The 18,025-nt window shown below is 42.6% G+C and overlaps 2 protein-coding genes across 2 annotated transcripts in view; both read right to left on the bottom strand.

Moving 5' to 3' along the window:
* relt (RELT TNF receptor) overlaps nucleotides 1-719 on the bottom strand; it is a 34,537-nt gene extending 33,818 nt beyond the window's left edge. The window contains exon 1 of the mRNA XM_049577043.1: nucleotides 413-719. The gene's annotated coding sequence lies outside the window, so the exon portion shown is untranslated. The remainder of the gene's footprint in view (nucleotides 1-412) is intronic.
* Nucleotides 720-7,098: 6,379 nt separating this feature from the next.
* The window catches only part of LOC125889444 (rho guanine nucleotide exchange factor 17-like), an 83,791-nt gene continuing 72,864 nt past the window's right edge, over nucleotides 7,099-18,025 (bottom strand). Inside the window, exons 4-24 of the mRNA XM_049577469.1 lie at nucleotides 16,785-16,901; nucleotides 15,700-15,792; nucleotides 15,414-15,590; nucleotides 15,206-15,256; nucleotides 14,912-15,021; nucleotides 14,675-14,760; nucleotides 13,570-13,688; nucleotides 13,176-13,383; nucleotides 12,900-12,973; nucleotides 12,695-12,778; nucleotides 12,477-12,580; nucleotides 12,276-12,391; nucleotides 11,995-12,114; nucleotides 11,639-11,906; nucleotides 11,340-11,426; nucleotides 11,021-11,088; nucleotides 10,629-10,777; nucleotides 10,365-10,539; nucleotides 10,133-10,228; nucleotides 9,716-9,898; nucleotides 7,099-9,615 (exon numbers count right to left, since the gene is read on the bottom strand). Of these exons, the coding sequence (XP_049433426.1) occupies nucleotides 9,407-9,615; nucleotides 9,716-9,898; nucleotides 10,133-10,228; nucleotides 10,365-10,539; nucleotides 10,629-10,777; nucleotides 11,021-11,088; nucleotides 11,340-11,426; nucleotides 11,639-11,906; nucleotides 11,995-12,114; nucleotides 12,276-12,391; nucleotides 12,477-12,580; nucleotides 12,695-12,778; nucleotides 12,900-12,973; nucleotides 13,176-13,383; nucleotides 13,570-13,688; nucleotides 14,675-14,760; nucleotides 14,912-15,021; nucleotides 15,206-15,256; nucleotides 15,414-15,590; nucleotides 15,700-15,792; nucleotides 16,785-16,901 (2,694 nt within the window). The 3' untranslated portion in view covers nucleotides 7,099-9,406. The remainder of the gene's footprint in view (nucleotides 9,616-9,715; nucleotides 9,899-10,132; nucleotides 10,229-10,364; nucleotides 10,540-10,628; nucleotides 10,778-11,020; nucleotides 11,089-11,339; nucleotides 11,427-11,638; nucleotides 11,907-11,994; nucleotides 12,115-12,275; nucleotides 12,392-12,476; nucleotides 12,581-12,694; nucleotides 12,779-12,899; nucleotides 12,974-13,175; nucleotides 13,384-13,569; nucleotides 13,689-14,674; nucleotides 14,761-14,911; nucleotides 15,022-15,205; nucleotides 15,257-15,413; nucleotides 15,591-15,699; nucleotides 15,793-16,784; nucleotides 16,902-18,025) is intronic.

Raw genomic sequence — 18,025 nt, 5'->3', positions numbered from 1 at the left:
ACAAAAGCTGGCAAAGTGTCATCCAACATCACGGCGAAATCGTGTCTGCGCGTAAGGCGATATGAGATATATCAAACAGCCATAAAGGATGGCGCCGGCACACACAACTTATTCCATTTGGTCATTTAAAACATTTACTGTCTTGAGTATGAACTCCAATTAAAACAAAAAGCAGGGACCTCTTTGTTCACAAGTAATTAGGTATAAACATTTGCCACATAATGTCCCAGACAAACTCATAAGAACATATGAATATGTCATATTACCGCCGTGCGTAAAAGTGGTGAGGACGGTTGGACAGGCTTTGCGGCGAGAAAAGCCCCACACGAGCCGGCAATGACTGATACAACTAAACTACCGGCTTCAGCAGCCATTCAGACTCTTACTAACAAAAAAAAGTTGTCAGACTTACCGGTTTGGTGAAAATAAGGCGTTGAAATCAGTGTTCAGAGACGAGCATCATCAGATGTAGTGGACTCAATCAGGAGGTGTAATTAAAAGAAGGAATGGATGAAAACCGCAAAGCCGGTAAGCGAGGTTTCCCTTCTCTCTGGCTCCTCTCCTCTGTGTGTGTGGGGGGGGTGAAAAAAAAGACATAAACACTGAGCTGGCTCAGTGAGCTCACAGTGCGTCACCGCTGCAAGCTGAAACTCCCGTCAGTGTGTGTGTGTGTGTGTGTGTGTGTGTGTGTGTGTGTGTGTGTAAACCCCCTCTGTCGGTCTTTGTCTTTTCCCAGCAGGGACAGGAGGCTCACAACCTGTCAGCTGAAGCCTGTAATGGCTTTAGGTCTGCTTATAATGGGGAGCCAATATAAGGACTAAATGTAAGGGGACCCAGAGCGTTCAAAATTAAATAAATAAACGAAAACAGAGATTTAAAAAAATGTATAAAATAGATAAAACAAATATGAATAATAAAGAATTAAATTTAGGTTAGGTTATACAGCCCAATATCACAGTCACAATTTGTTTGAGATGGCTTTACAACACACCCTTTGTTGCGTGAAGACCATATGAATATAGATAAATATTTAAATAAACACACAGTTTAAAATCATCAGCCACAACATTTACACTCAGTATTTTATGCTGCATATTTCATTGCTGGGCAATTTTACTTACTTGCAGCAGTTTTTATTTTAAATCGTCCCTTTCCCAAACTCTGTTTTTATTGCACAATACCATTTCCCCTTTGTTATTATTTCATTTCCTAATTCTATTTTCATCTCCGTCTCTCATTCAAGAGAAACAGGACAGTTGTGTTGGCTGTTCCCTAAAACCCAAGCAGCTAAATGAACTTTAGCCATAATTAATTCATTATTATCAACTGTGATTTTCTAACTTTGACATGCCAAAATGTCTGAAAGTGTGTGTTATACACTCACCAGCCACTTTATTAGGTACACCTGATCAACTGCTCATTTTTTAAGGCATGTAGACATGGTAAAGAGAGGACCTGCTGAAGTTCAGACTGAGCATCAGAATGGGGAAGAAAGCTGATTTAGGTGACTTTGAACATGGCATGGTTGTTGGTGCCAGACGATGTACTGGGATTTTCACGCACAACCATCTCTAGGGTTTACAGAGGATGGTCCGAACAAGAGAAAATATCCAGTGAGCAGTAGTTCTCTGGGTGAAAATGCCTTGTTGATGCCAGAGGTCAGAGGAGAATGGCCAGACTGGTTCAAGATGATAGAAAGGCAACAGTAACTCAAATAACCACTGGCTACGACCAAGGTCTGCAGAAGACCATCTCTGAGTCAACAACACGTCCAACCTTGAAGCAGATGGGCTACAGCAGCAGAAGACCACACCAGGTGCCACTCCTGTCAGCTAACAACAGGAAACTGAGGCTACAGTTCACACAGGCTCACCAAAACTGGACAACAGATGTCACAAGTGTGATTGTACCCAAATGCAGCACTCAGAGAGGCAGGCAGACAGTTGGCAATGACCTTTATTGCTTACACAGATATGCAACTACTTAAAAGGGCAGGTGGGTCTCTGGTGAGGCTGGTAGTTGAATGAAGACCGATGTAGCTAGGACCGACGAATCAGGAGGAACAATCTGGTACTGAGGGAAAGGCAGCAGCTTATATGCAGGGAGTGCTGATGAGAAGCAGCTGTGTGCACAGGTAAGTGGAGTTGGATCATGGATCCATCCTACATTGTATCAACGGTTCAGGCTGCTGCTGGTGGTGTAATGGTGTGGGGGATATTTTCTTTGCACACTTTGGGCCCCTTAGTACCAACTGAGCATGGTTTAAACACCACAGCCTACCTGAGTATTGTTGCTGACTGTGTCCATCCCTTTATGACCACAGTGTACCCATCTTCTGATGGCTACTTCCAGCAGGATAACGCACCATGTCACAATGCTCAAATCATCTCAAACTGGTTTCTTGAACATGACAATGAGTTCATTGTACTCCAATGGCCTCCACAGTCACCAGATCTCAGTCCAATAGAGCACCTTTGGGATGTGGTGGAACGGGAGATTCACATCATGGATGTGCAGCCGACAAATCTGCAGCAACTGTGTGATGCTATCATATCAATATGGACCAACATCTCTGAGGAATGTTTCCAGCACCTTGTTGAATCTATGCCATGAAGAATTAAGGCAGCTCTGAAAGCAAACGGAGTCCAACCTGGTATGAGTAAGGTGTACCTAATAAAGTGGCTGGTGAGTGTATTTTCTCTCTGCCTAGTCAGCAGATTATTTTATCCAACTTCAGTCCTGTGGATAGTTAATTTTGTCTATGGACCCGTACATATCATCACTAACGTGTATGTACATGTTAAACTTTAACTGTACAATATGTCCCAGTGCTCCCATATCAGGTTAATGCACCTTCAAAGCAGCTGACAAAAGCATGAGTCTGAGGAGTGACTCCTGTCTGACACTTTCAGCACTATGCAAGACTAAAAAAATGAGCTTTTCAAAACACACACACATATTATTGTAAGATCTGATATCAGTGAATGAAGGAGATTTCCACCAGCCCACATTCTTCCGCTGGGATGAGCCAGTGAATCAGTGTGATTCAATGACTCACAATTTCAGTCAGTCATTCTGATGACACAACTGAATCTCTGTGCTGCTGTCTTTACTGTCTTTCATTCATCACACAGATCTTCACTGTTTAATGCCTAATTTGAATACTGTGTGTGGGGATGCGAAGTGTGTGTTCATGAGGGGGGAAGGGGCAGCATTTGTATTTGTGTGTGCCCTGAATGGCCTGCATTCATGCAGTTTTCCTCTATTTACTGCAGGGCTATCATATCACAATACACTTCATTGTGGGTCAGTGGGTTAAAGTAAAAGGAACAGTGGAGTGACACTGAAGTGTGCCAGTAAAAAAACACAGTGGTAACTTTGTGTTGAGGCCCGATGTCTGCAGGAGGGGTGGTTTTATCTCTTATTTATTTTCTAGGCTATCGATGTATTTATTGTTACAGTAAAAGACAGAGAGTGGAACTATCATGGCTCAAAATGAACAGTGGCAGTGGGGATTCCCTGAGACAATTGCCTGTCTCCTCACTGGCCTCCCGTGGCGAAAACAATTAGAGGTCGATATTTCTGTCTTCAAGAGGCTGTGGCACACTCATTTTACCTACCAAGGAAGTGGTATCTTGTTGAACTAGACAACCTAAAGCATCCATTGGTACCAACCACGTTGGCACAGCTTGTTCAGAAGTGGGTTAAATAGCGCTCCAAATCAGGCTAAATATTGGTGAGGCAACAACTAGCATGGCCATTTTCAAAGGAGTCCTTTTAGACATTCACGCCATGAATGAAAATGGGTTCAATGGGCACCCATGAGTCTCCCCTAAACTTGAGTGGGCTGACATTAACTGTAAAAATGATAAACCTAAGTCAGTGGTTCCAAACTGGTCCAGCCAGGAGGGCAGATTTGTCCTTAGTTATTACTTCAAGGTCTACAAAGTTTAATATATTCAACATAATCCTTGCATTTGGCCGTGTTGTTGGGCTACTTTGCTGTCTCTGTAAAGTAGCTGTCGGTTATTCACTCACTGTACAGCATGAAACAGCACCTCAAGATAAAAGCTTGTGCTGGAAATTCACTGTCTCGTCCACTTTTGGACCACTGACCCATCAGTTGGGAACCACTGACCTTAGTGTATCAGTATGTAATTCCCTAACTCTCCATATTGACAGTCTTCAACTAGCCAATACACTCTTGAAAGTCAGTTACAGCTTTTGCTTTTGGTGTGCCACCCTCCAAGATTTTATGGAGCCCCATTTGATCACTCCCATGAAAACGTTCTGGGGGCGCCACTGGAGACGAAGAGGTAACAGGTTGATTCAAGCCATACATCTTTGGATGTCATGTTGTTTCAAAACATAAGATAAGGAAACTCTAGCTAACGAAAGAAAGAAGAGAAACATCTTTATTAGATGGCCTCTACTCAGCTAACCTGTCATTCTGAAACTTGTGAGAAATACCAAGAGCCCAAGGTGATGTTGCAATTTGCTTGTCTACTCAGACTGAAACCAAGAGTTTTTCAGTTTTTGGTCATTTAACACAAAGCAGCCAATCTGAGCATTTAAGAAGCTGGAACAGCTTTTTTTTCTCATTATTTTGCTTAGAAACTTTTATAATTAACTAAACAAATTATCAAAATTGTTGCTGATCCATTTTCTGTTGATTGTCTGATTGATTGACACAATAGTATTCTGGTTATGAAGGTGTTTTGGGGCAGTTCATTCTCCAGGTTACCCACGTGCAGTTTGTAAAAAACACACCTTGTTTTGGAGTACAGTGAATTTACAACACATAATTTCTATTTTGAAGTACCGTTTCCCGTTGGAGAGTGAGCAACTAACTGACAGCCACTTGACAGAGACAGCAAACTAGCTCAACAACATGGCCAAACACAAGTATGATGTCAAATTTATTAAACTGTGTGGACCTTGAACTAATGACTACAGAGAAATCTTGGCTGGACCACTTTGTAATCTCTTTTCTGGAGTATCCAGGATATGTTTTGTGCATGTAAACATCATAACCTGGTTTCAGAATCCCAGATAACAGCCCTCAGCCCAGTTTTCAGAAACCCAAATAGGTTACCAGTGCTATTGTATGGCATGTATACTTTGACACCTTATCTATGTTTCTGTTATGTTGAGTTACTCAGCAAATAAAATCATTTAAATAAGTCACCGGTTAAATAAAGAACAGGCACAAACTGGCACCAGTGAACTGATTTAATTACAAAGAGGAACCCACAGTGACATAACAAGAACAGCTACATACAGGAAGTAACTCTGATAGACTGTAACCATGACAACTGAAACCAGAGCCAGAGATACACAAAGTTGCGACCAGGTTGTTTTCCTTCCTGTAGACGTCCGATTGTAACAAGGCAAACGGAGCTAGCGTCGCTACCAGTGAAAACATCAATGCCTACACTCGTCATTTCCCATCGCTTCTCATCTCGTCTTCTTTACGAAAGATCTAAGACAGTTATAATTTAAACGTCACTGACAGCGCATGCCAGAGAGGTGGAGGGGGGGAAAAATACAAACAAAAACAAACCTTACACAAATATATAAAAATATGCCATTAGATTCATATCAACAATTGAGGACCGTGGGTGCACTATTTACAGAAAAAAAGGCAATATATACCAGTATTTACAACAATAAAGACTTCTTTCACATACGGGCATGAGGAGGTTACTTACAAGTTTGCTGAGAGTTACAGTGACGATAGGATGAGTTTGAAGTGATGGTGAAAAATAAGTGTAAATGTTCTGCTTCATTTTCTCAATCCTGGTCAATTTAGCATCAAGTTTTACTTCATATCTACGAGGCGGTGTGTTTGTGTGCCTAAATGATACTGCTAAAAATAGGATTATTCAGTCGCTAATACTAATGTACCACCAAAGAAACGTAAAAGTTTACTCTTAAGGCATTTTTTTTATTTTAAATACAATCTACTAACTCTTGACTCCAACCACGGCAGCGGTTTCAGCCCAGGATAGTAGGCTAAGTGGTGACCCACCATCGAGGGGCTGTGACCTTTTTTTTTTTTTTTTTGGCTGCCCAGCTCACAGTTTTAAAAACGCTGCTCCAAGAGCGCTGGTACCAGCGGAGAAAGCACACAGATGTTCCTCTAAACACATCAAACTTTTCACTGTTTCACTAACTCCATTCTGCAGGGAGCTCTCCTTTGCTCTACAGTCAGCATAGATATACAGCATTACAGCATTTTCATGGATGACTTAGCAGCTGTTGGCACTGAGAACACAAAATCGACCTTGTTGTGAATCATACAGAACATAAAAAACACATAATATTTGCTGCTATAACATCAGAGGACATTAAAGGAAAAACTGAACACTCAAAATACTCTTATTCACTTTGCTTAAAGTTAGCCCAGAGGAGAGGATTGACATTACTCTCACGTCTGTAGCCTATTGTAAATATTGAACTATAACCAGCAGCGAGTTAGCTTAGCTTAGCTTAGCTTAGTTAAGCACAAAGACTGGAAAATGCAAACAACTGGAAAGGTAAAACAAACAAACAGTGGCCCCACCAGAAAAAAGTGAAATAGTTTAATTTTTTACTATTTATTTCACTATAGAAGTGGGCCCAATGGAGTAAGAGTCTTAAGAGTGACTCCACCATAGTTGACAGCCATAAAATTCTTGTCATAATCACATCTAACAGCCAAAATCTTTTTAGATTGAGGTCCCTGAGGTCTGAAAGTTGGTTGGTGACAGCGAAAAAGGTTGAGGACCGCTGGCTTTGTGGCATTTAGGGACATTTTTCTGTACCTTTAGAACCAGGTTACCTGTTTCCCCTTGTTTCCAGGCTTCATGCTAAGCTAAGCTAACTGGCTGCTGGCTGTAGTTTCATACAGACATAACAGTGGTGTCAGTCTTTTCACCTAACGTTTGACAAAATGCTGAATGAATGCAATTCACGAAATGTGGAATTAGTCCTGTAACGTTTGCTAACATTCCTCTGCTGTATTCTCCACATGCTAACGCAAGCTAGCTGTAACTTTGCCTCAATTGTGGGGTGGAAATCACAAACAAGCTCCTTTTTATTCTATTTAAGAGCACACACACACACACACACACACACACACACACACACATAGGCCTTCACACTCACAGAGGCAACAAGCTCACTAGCTAGTTAGCAGCTATCACAATAACCACTAATCCTCTTAGCCGTTAGCTGCTCTGGCAGTGGAAGAGTTAACCTAATGTGAGTGTGTTCGGTGAGTTGCGGTGAAAGCTGATGTGAAGGGCCCAGATGGCTGGCAAAGTGCAGTGCGGTTTTCTGGGCTTGGAGGGATCAAAGACAATCGCTGCTTAACCCCCAAAGCCTGAGGCTAACGTGTGAGTGTGCGCAAGGGCAAGTCAGTGTTACCCTTGACTTCCCTCAGACATCTGCCGTTGTGCCAGGGAAAGCTGACTTTTTATGCTGTGTGTATGTGTGTGTTAAATGGCTTAACTTTTAGCCTTCTGAAGGCACGTGCAGGTGCTCAGCATTTGTCCTTCTGACCTACTCTGTATCTTGGGTACTCTCTCGTCTCACAAACAAACCACATGCATCTTCTTCTCCAACCATCAATAGTTGAATCAGTGTTTATGCATTAGGGGTGTAACAATACATGTTGGCACTGTATTTCCTGTGACACAGAATGCCACTATACCCCCCCCAAAACTCAAATATTAGGCAAAACTTTGCATTCGCCACACAAACAGGTGACAGGGTGATTCTCTGAGCTGCGTTCAGGGACGATGTAAAGGGAATTTTGGGATTGTTTTGCAGTCTGCGTCTTTTGGCTGATAGATGAGTGGAGATGTTTTGCCAAGACCTTCACCTTTCTGGATTTATTTCTCCAAATTTATGTAATCATACAGCCCTGAAACAAGAACCCTGTATTGTGTATCGTACCACACCACAAGTGGACTGTGTCGCTACACCCCTGCTGTGTATCTCAATCTGCCCGGACCAAACTACTCCCCTTTATCTCTTCTGCTAATCAAGCCAGGGCCTCTTTGTTCTTCAACTCAAAAACAAAATGTGAAAGCTACATCTTCTATAAATTAAGTGCTGTAAAAGAAGGCGCTAAAATCAAAACCATAAATACTGTACATAACTATCATTATCTGCTACCACAACCTGGCATCGTGGAAGTCAGTTAACATCGGCTCCTGATTTCCGCTAAACAAACTGACAGTTCATGGCAAAGGAAATCTTTTCAGATCCCATAATGTCTAACACATACAAGGCTTTGGCATAGTCATGTCAAGGAGGAATGTCTCCAATGCACTTCTTTCTCTACTCCAGTAGCGGGCATCATCTACGTTCATGTCATCTTAAACTGATGGCAAAAATTAAATAAGAAAAATCAGATACAAAGTGATTATCTGCGGAAAACATGCATTTATGTTTTTCACAAATGTCTAACGATTCAGTGAGTGAAGGCTGTGCATTAATGTGTGTGACTGTGTGCATGTGTCTTGATAGATACCCTTGCCACATATTGCACTTTAATGCTATTCACTTTCTCTCTGCAGGAGAAAAGATGATTTTAGCAGTCTCTCATCTAAAAGCAATGATCGTGGAGTGGATTTATTACAACCCGGCTGTCCAGACGACAAGGATACCTTTGTCTTTCACTCCTTTAAAAGCTCACAGACGTCAACAGAACCTCTCTTCTAGCTGCGGAAATGAGCACAAATTCAGAATATCCATCAAACTACAGTCTGTGGTGGTACTTTTTACTTAGTTTCCATTCATATATTCTTACATGACATTTACCTCTGACCACCAGGAGGCATTTTGTCTGCAGTTCATGCTAAGATGAAGTGACGATGGAGTAAAGGGTTGATGTCCGAGTCCAGAAAAACAGAGAAAATGTCAAAGTACATGCTTGACTTGAATGTCCTCTTTTCAACATCCTGTGCAACGACAGAGTCCAAGTCCTCTTCTGTCTTTCACTCCTTCACTCATCAATCTAAGCATTGATCCATGTATGAAAGCTTCATTTCCCCTTCTCCGTCCTCTTCTGTCTCCTTCAATAAAGACTCGAGTTTAAAGAGGCTTTTCTAGACAATACTCGCAGATGCCGAAAAAACGAAAATACACACGCACGGACAGCACTCAGTGAGGAACAACGCACACCATCGGAAACATTAACACAAGAAAACTGTCTTTGAAGTGATCATATTCATTAGTAAGCCCAGGAGCAAGTCGACAGCCATATTATGCACATAGAGACTGGTGGACTGAGCAGAAGACCAAAACAACACCAAAGAGTGAGGAGTCCGATGGGGGGGTGGGGGGTCAGGAGCTTGTGCGCTGTTCTCAGCTAGAGGGAGGTTAGGGCAGGTTGTTCAAATCGGGGTCGATTGTCTCAGACCTTCCAAAGCAACAGATGGTTGGTACTGTCATCCCGTCCGACTGTTTCACTGCTATTGGTCAGTCTGAAGTCTTCATAGCCGTCGCCGCCGGAAATGACTAGATGGTTGGTTTTAGAGGGGATGTGGGCAGAGGCTCTGCGACGCGCGGAGTCACGCCTTTGGAGGTTCTTGTCAACTGTGCTGCCGCTCTGGGACTGGCTGCCTAGAAGGTAGGGATTAAAAGTCAAAAGAGGGCAGTGAAAGTGAAAGTTTTTCTGCTGCGGATGTGGACAAAGCTGCACAAAAAACACCCTTCAAACTACCTGTGGAGTCAGCTGTCATAGGAGGGAAATTCATGTCGAACCCTTCCGGTAGCTCGATTGATGTCAGGAATCGAACGTGGCCCGTATGTCCGTGAGCCGAGCCCATTGGCACCAGGGGAGATTTTAGTGTCCCAGCACTAGTTCCTGAGCTCACCGCTGGGATCACCAGTGTAAGGACCACCCCTGAACAAGAACACCATCTTAAAATGTGCTTTCTTTTTTAATCTGACGAATAATGATTGATGTAAAATTCCAAAATTCTACCACTGAAAAAACACTAAATATTACGTCTAGCATCTGACTTTGTTCCCAAACATTTGAACTGCGAATTCTCAAGTAATAATTACGAGAAATAAAAATTGTAATTCAGTTTAATTGTCAGGTATTTTTAGACTTTGGCTAAAAAGTGTGTTTTACCTGCACTGGTGCCGATCCACAGCAGATCCTTACACGCCAGCAATGCCGTGATTCTCAAACAGGCAGCCTTGTGCTGTCTGATGATCGCATCTGCACCTGAATGGAAAAAAAGAGTGTATTGAAATAAAAAAATTCCTGCGTATGAGCTGCTACCCAGTATAAAATAATATGCATACACATTTATGTCACTCTAAAAACCTGTTTCTGTTTCATAAATCTTCTATGTATTTACCTGCAAGCATCTTATGCACAGCAGGCGCCACATCCACCTCTGTCAGGCTCTCTAAGGTCTGAGCGTGATACAGTTTAACCTGCGCACTGCCCTGCAACGCCAACCACACACCCTGACCGTACGCCACCATGCAAGTCACGCACCGACTGCTGTCTGTGCCCACCTGGAACCAGTGCTGAGAGGGAGAGAAGAGGTGTCACATAAAACGCCTGATCTGTCTGCCACATCATTTATTCACCTGTACATATACATCCATCCACTTACCTCTTGTACCAGTGTAGTTGTGTTGATAATAAGGACTCTGTTCTGTGAGCCGCACCAAAGCTTTCCTCCCACAGGAACCATTTTGGTGACAGGGCTACTGGGTGTGCCCAAAACTAACGTCTGAGAAGACTGAGGGTCCCAGAAACTACCTGCAGATTGAGATTAAGGGGATGTTGCATGTTTAATGTTTAAGTCATGTGGATGGAAGCAGCAGGATCATTTTTGAAACAGGTAACATCATTTCAGCACTCTCAAGGGGTGCAGACTAGCATGGCTGTGTGGAGCACATTGATCAAAATGTTGCAGTGCAGAAAGGAAACAAGCTTCAGCTACCACAGAAACTAAATCAGAAGGAGCCATAAACAACCCAATTCACTTCACATGCCTCTTACCTGCTTCTCTCTGGTAAACAATCACCTCTCCATTGGCCAAGGACACAAACACTTTGTTGTCCAAATACCTGAATGAAGAAGAAGAAAAGCAGGGATTTCCAAAATTATGCTCGACATGAAAATATACATGTAGCAGAAACAATAAAGTTGAGACGAAGGCCTACAGGAGACAAACCTGACAGTGCATTTAAACCCAGCTGCATCAAATGGCTTTCCATCCCGTCTCTATCACTCATCATTTCTAATTGTCTCATACAGCATAAATTACAGTATCATTTTTCATTTTAAAGCCAAAGCCATGGAAAAGAAATAAACTCACAGTATACAGAGGATGGAAGCTGAGTGTTGCATCTTCATGCTGTTCTTACGGTTACGGATGTTGTCCGAGGACTGGTACACGTGGATGCTGAGAGAAACAGAAGCAATACAGGAGATTAGGTGATTAAATCAGTGCACCAACAAGCACGGAAGCTATTTCTATGGAAAAACAGAAAAACAAATTGTTCATTTGTGAGAAGGATTGTTGTTTTGTCCAAGTTTTTATTTGTACTGAAGGTGTCTGCCTGCGTGTGTGTGTGTGTGTGTGTGTGTGTGTGTGTGTGTGTGTGCATCACCCACCATCCATCCTCTGTACCCAGCCACACTGAGCTCTGGTAGGCCTCTGGGTCAATGCTAAGCAGGTCCTCCAGGCTCGCCCTGGTAAACGAGCCCCGGGAGGAGCGGCGCATGGCGCGGCCATCCATGGGGCTCTCTGTGTGGGCGCGACTTCCCCCGCCAACCCCTAGCATCCCCGGAGCTCCGTAAGAACTTGCCACCGGGAACTCCTGCTCCTCCTCACTGCTGGTGGTCTCTGTAGCCATGTCCTTGGAGCCTGGACCCTCGTCATCTTCAGAGGGGGTGTACATGAGAGAGAGTATAAGTATATAGAGTGTATACAGGAAGTGTGTGTGTGACTGGAGTGTTGTTTTACTCACTGCCATAGCTGGATGATATGGTGGAGTGACTGGCCTGACTCTGTAGAGTGGAGGAAGGGCTGGGTGAATCCTCGTCATCAGTGTCATCGCTGTCAAATGGAACAAGCTCTGCTCCTGGTCCTGGAAACAATCAGTGAAAATATAACAGAAAACTGCAGTACAAACAGAATACAAGTATGTGCAGTTCATAAAATTAGAATAACAAAGGATTGTACTATAGCAGCTGACAGTTAACACAAGCTGTTGCTGCTTGACGTGCTGTAAAATCTTCATGGACCAACCTGTTGGCTGCTCCGTCAGCTCCAGAGATGAATGAGAGATGGATATATGGAGCTGCTGCTGCGTGTGACCAGGTGCTCCAGTGGAAGTGGCCAGGGTGGGCTCTGATCCACGCTCCCTTTGAAGTGAAGAGATTTGTTAATGGCGCAGAATATAAATGAAAAGTGTGTCTAGGTGGGGGGAGTGCTGGTGGTGGTACTGACCTTCCCTTCAGTCCTGGCACCGCAGCAATACATATGATCCTCGCTGAGCAGACAGCAATACAGGCCTCAACTGTGGGCTCATCTTTGATGTTCAACAGACACACCTGGAGAGAGAAAACATTCTCATCGCATTAGTCAAACTACAAGTCAATTTTTCTCCCCCAGAAAGCATGTGGAATAAAGTGATCGCCTCTGCTGATTGGTTCATAAATTCTCACCTGCCCCACGTATCCATCGCTGTTACACACCCACACCTCACAGCCACTGTCAGGACAACTGTGGCTGGGGGAGGCACACGAAAACTGGAGACATACAACAATGAATGAGTGGACATGACTTTTGTACATCTGTAAAGAGTGCCTGTCTACATAAATCATCTATATACACACAGATTATACGTTAATTATTCGCTGCTGCTCTCACCTGCATTCCGCTTCGTGTCTTCATTATAGGAATGGCCTTCAGAAACTCTGGGTCCCACTGGTCCTTATTCATTGCTAAACACAATGACACTGACAATTAGAGCCACTGAAATAAAGTAGCTCTAAGGCTAATGAATCCTAGTCACAATCATTAACGATAATATAACACTCATATCTAAATTCTAATTATTTAAACACATTTTTGTCTGAAGAAGTCTGAGAAAACTGTATCTAACAAGCTACAGTACAGTAAATAAGGTTTAGCTTTTCCACTGACCCAGCTTCTTCTTGGCGTCTTCAAAGGCCTGTTCAAAGTTGGAGCGAGTGTCGGGGGAGGTAAACTCAAAGACGAAGCTGCTCTCTGCGGAGGCAGTGGTGAACTCCAGCTTTGTGGGAAGAAAGGTCATACTGAAGGCCAGAGACTGCTTCTCTGACAGCTCCCTGTGCACCGACGCCATTAGATCCTTTATTACCTCATCGAGGGACTGAGAGAGGCGGAAACAACAAGAGAAAGACCAAATTCATTAGATGTTTTAACACATCGTAGACAACAATATTAAACAAAGACAGATAGAAAGAGAGGAGGAGGGAGGGTGAAGACAAAACAAGACATGACAGTGCAGTTAAACATGTGGCTGCTTTTTGTATGTGTGCGTGTTGGTGCACATTACCTGATGTGGGAAGCTGAGGGTCTCAGAGAGTTTGCTGATCTGACCCAGAGTGCTGAGATCCTCATCTAATCGACTGATCATCTTTTGGATGCTCTCTTTGTTTGTTGCCTGAGTGGAGCCTGAAGCAGATGTTTTCAATTAAAGCATTTATAAACTAAACTGCATCACAAGAAACTAGAATTACCGCTTTGCCCTTATATGCCTCTGCAAACCAGTCAAGTTGTAGCTACAGTTTACATCCATGTCTGTCCAGACTCATATGCAGCCATGACAGCTGACGATGGATATAAATGTCATAACTTCATCATTGAAATCTTTTAGTTTTTGTGTGAAATCTTGACATTATCGGCAAATGAATTCTTGAGTTATGGCCAAAAACAAGTTCTGTGAGGTCACAGTGATGTTTGACCATCAAATTCTAATCAATTCAAGTACAAGTGGAGGTTTGTGCCAAAATTAAGGAAATTTCCTTGAGGTGTTCCTGAGATATCAGATTCATAAGAATGAAATGGATGTAAGGTCACAGTTACCTTGACCTTTAACCACTAAAATCTATTGATTTTATAGGTGAGTCTGAATGGACGTTAGTGCCAAATTTAGAGAAAATCCCTCAAGGAATTTTTAAGATATTGCTTTCACAAGAATGAGACGGATGAGGTCACAGTGACCCTGACCTTTGACCACCGAAATGAAATCAGTTCATTGCTAAATCCACATGGACGTTTGTGTCAAATTCCTTAAGGTGCTCTTGAGGTATTGTGTTCATGAATGGGACATACTGACTGACATCCCTCTGTCCATGACTATCACCAAAATGGAGGCGTAAAAACTGTAATATCTCGCTTCAATATTGATGAATCAGGCAACAGTGTGGCTGCCTGATAGGTAACATTTTAAGAGGACAGCTTTATCTCAAAATGTGTCTTTATTCTTTGTTTTTGCAGACATAAATTGATAAGACACGTCATCTTGCCGCTGGTGATTCACAGGATTACACAGTCATGAGCCTCATTCATCTCTAGCAAAACTTAAAACCACAGGATGTCTGTTGCCTGCGTGTTTCCTGCCACCAGCAGCAGTGTGTGATCTAAAGATGGAGCCTTACTTTTCACAACCTCCACCTCCTCCAGGGGAAGCTTCCACAGGAACTTATATTTACTGGAAGTATCAATCACACTCGCAGCAGAGTATCTGAGAGGGAGAGAGGAGCAGAAAAAGGGTGGCAAAAGAGAGAAGTGATGAAGAGTTTTGTCAAGCATTGTAGAAAACACAGCCTGAAAACACCAGGGGGCAGTGCGGTTTGGAAACTATCTTAGTGTGTGTATGTGTGTGTGTCGCTCACAGGCTCATGGAGCTACGTCTTAACGAGCCAGACTTCCTCTTGAGAGTGGTGCAGATGATCAGATCACTGAAGAGGAAGAGAGAACGGTCTTTCTTTCCACCAACTGTCTTCTGCAGAGAGAGAAAGGAGAGAGGAAGAGCTCAGAAAGTCTCTGGGTCATCCATATAACCATAAAAGTTTAAATACATAACTATATTTATATAAGCGTTTGCTTAAATCATATCTATTACGTTTACATATTTTACATTCCTTGCTATGCCACAAACATTTGTCATATTAGAAAGTACTTCTTACCGCTTCCATGACCATTTCCTGTCTCAAGAACTTCCTCTGGGGGTTCAGAATCTAACATAAACACACACATATGCAGAGAGATGTGATCATCACTTCATACCATAAATATAACTCTTTAATAATCTACAACGAAAGCAGCCCTTAAGTTAAAAAGGCAAACATCAGCTATAAACAGAGGTATATCTTCATAGTATAAAGTATATCTCACGTGTTCAACTCCTTCTATGTGTGCCTCGATCTCTTGGATGACCCTCGTCTCCCTCTCTGCCTCCTCAGCGGAGCGACGGCCCTTATTGATCTTCTCAGCCAATCTCTTGATGTCCCTCTGGGCGTCCAGTAAGTACGGGTGGTCCGGGTGATCCTCTGGGGTGTGCTTGAGCAGGTCCTTGAGCAAAACAACACAGCTAAATTAATCTCCCTTTACATGACTAAACACAGGATGAAGCTACTTGCAGTACACAGAAAGTTGGCAGTAACGTTTTGAGATAATTCACCTTCACCAGCAGCTCATATCGAGGAATCCTCTGGACCGGTTTAATCATCAGATCACCCAGAGCCTGCTTCTCCTTGTTCTCACGCATGTTTTGCTGAAGGAGGGAAGGAAGATGGAGACAAAGCATGGATGTAAGAGAGGGTGAGAACATTATCTTTTAAATAAGCTCAGTGTTGCACTTCACAACTCCACCACAAGATGGTGCAGTGGTTCCACTGTCAAAACACACTCTGGCATGAAGCTCTCAGTGGTTGAAAACTGAGAATAGGACGAGGACATGACAGGTTTCTGTGGTGCCTGATTACATTTTTGCATCAGAGCTCTTGTTCGTGGAGCCAACTGGTGCTGTTTTCCCCATACATTTATATCTGGTGGCACACCGCAGCTTCGGAGTGGTCTACCAAATTTAACTGGACATATTGCTCAAATATCTCTGGGTTTCTAAGTCGGATTAACTGGTTGAATTGGTTTAAAAAGATGGTTTGTAGAAGATTTCGCAGGCAATAATTTGTCCTTAGTTGCAGTTCCAGCAAAAAGAGTGACCCAGAGAGATGAGGCTAGATTTACTGAGTGAGAAAATCAGTTTCAGTGGTTTTTGACGTTGTGAGAACATTTTGGATCCTCCAGATCTCCTGAGTAGACAACAATCCCTCACAACAATCTGATATAGAAATGAGAATATTAGAATTTTAAGCCTGAATTTTAATGACAGGTAGATGCTATCCACTTTGATCAAGAGTGTTAAATCTTTTTAGAAACAATCATGACTTAACACACAACTCTCAATTCACAAACTGTATCCTGAAGTCCTGTAGCTGTAGGGCAAGAACAATCAAGTGTCTCTTTCAAGTACAAAAAACTCATGGGAATACCGGCATGGACAAACAGCAGGAACAAGACAGGAAGCACACACGCACATTAACATATACACAAACCTTACAATGACAAAGTACTGTTCAGGCTCTAAAAGCTCTTTCCTCCAGACTAGGGACATTTTTCTCGACCTGTTTCTACTTTTCCAAAGAAACACACAAGAGCAGCTGCTAAGACAAAACAGGACATCCTGTGACTCAGTCCAACACTCACCTCCAGAAACTTGTGAAACGCTGGCTTGGCCTCCTTGGCAATCCTCACAGCATCTTTGGCGTTGAGAAAGTTGTCGATGTACGCGGAATACATATTAGCAAGAGCCTCTTTGGAGAACTGGGGAAAAGAGGGAGAAGAGGAAGAAGAAGAAGAAGAAGAAGAAGAAGAAGAAGACATTTAAGTTACTATGTTCTGACTTTTTCGTGACACCAGCATGTTCAACATTAAGCTGATGACATACTTTTTTGTAGCAAGTAGAGATCAGTGCAGTTTTATTTCGCCCATAGTTCAAACCACAGCTCAGTTAGTAAAACAAAAGGTCATCACTGTGGAATAATGCCTTTATTTAATTTTGAGAGATATTTTAAGTAAAGAAGAACATTGACAGAAAATAGAGGGCACTAGCTCAGTCTGTGGGGATTTGGCTTGGGAACAGGAAGGTTGCCAATCTTAGTCCATGTAGAGACCCAAGTTTGGAGTGCGGAATGGCTGCTAGAGAGGTGCCAGTTCCCTCCTGGACACTGCCAAGGTACCTGTGAGCAAGACACCGAACACATTAGCTGCTCCAGGGCAACCTCCCTCGTTTAATGTGTGAGACGTGTATAAAAGAGGTATACATGAAGACGTATATTTCAACTGTCAATCGCCTGACTGTGTGGATTGAAAAATATAGAAAATTGAATAAATCAACCACTGTTGATTGAACAAAATCATCATGCTATGACTTGGATATTCTTTCACTTTTTTTTTTTTTACTTTACATGGATAATCAAAAAAACAAAACAAAAAACAACTATTTAAAAAAAATAGTAAAATAGTTGGCAGGCCACAAAAGCCCTTGACCCGACTCTTCAGAGAGGGGACAAGGAAGAAAGCGAGGAGAATCTTGGCAGATAGTTCCCATCCTCTCTTCAGCCAATTTGAGCTCTTGAGCTCCGGGAGGCGCTATAGAGTCCCTCTGGCAACTACAAATGTTTTTAAGAAGTCCTTCATCCCAAGTGCAGTCAGTATCCTTATCTCAACAAAGTGACTGATGAGTTTTAAACCACAGACAGACGACAAGCTGATGTAATGTGTTTTGCAATAACTTCATGTGACTATTTGTCTGCTTTTTACAATGTTGTCTTTTGTGTTTGCTGAGCCACAGACAAATTTCTACCCATAGTGAACAATAAAGATATATTCTACTCTATTATAGTCTACACTGTAGGATACACACTTACAGCTAATTGTAGGGGCTC

The sequence above is a fragment of the Epinephelus fuscoguttatus genome, linkage group LG5 (genome assembly GCF_011397635.1).
Source record: "Epinephelus fuscoguttatus linkage group LG5, E.fuscoguttatus.final_Chr_v1".
NCBI lineage: Eukaryota > Metazoa > Chordata > Actinopteri > Perciformes > Serranidae > Epinephelus > Epinephelus fuscoguttatus.
The sequence above is the reverse complement of the archived record's forward strand: the minus strand, read 5'-3'. Positions and strand labels throughout refer to the sequence as shown.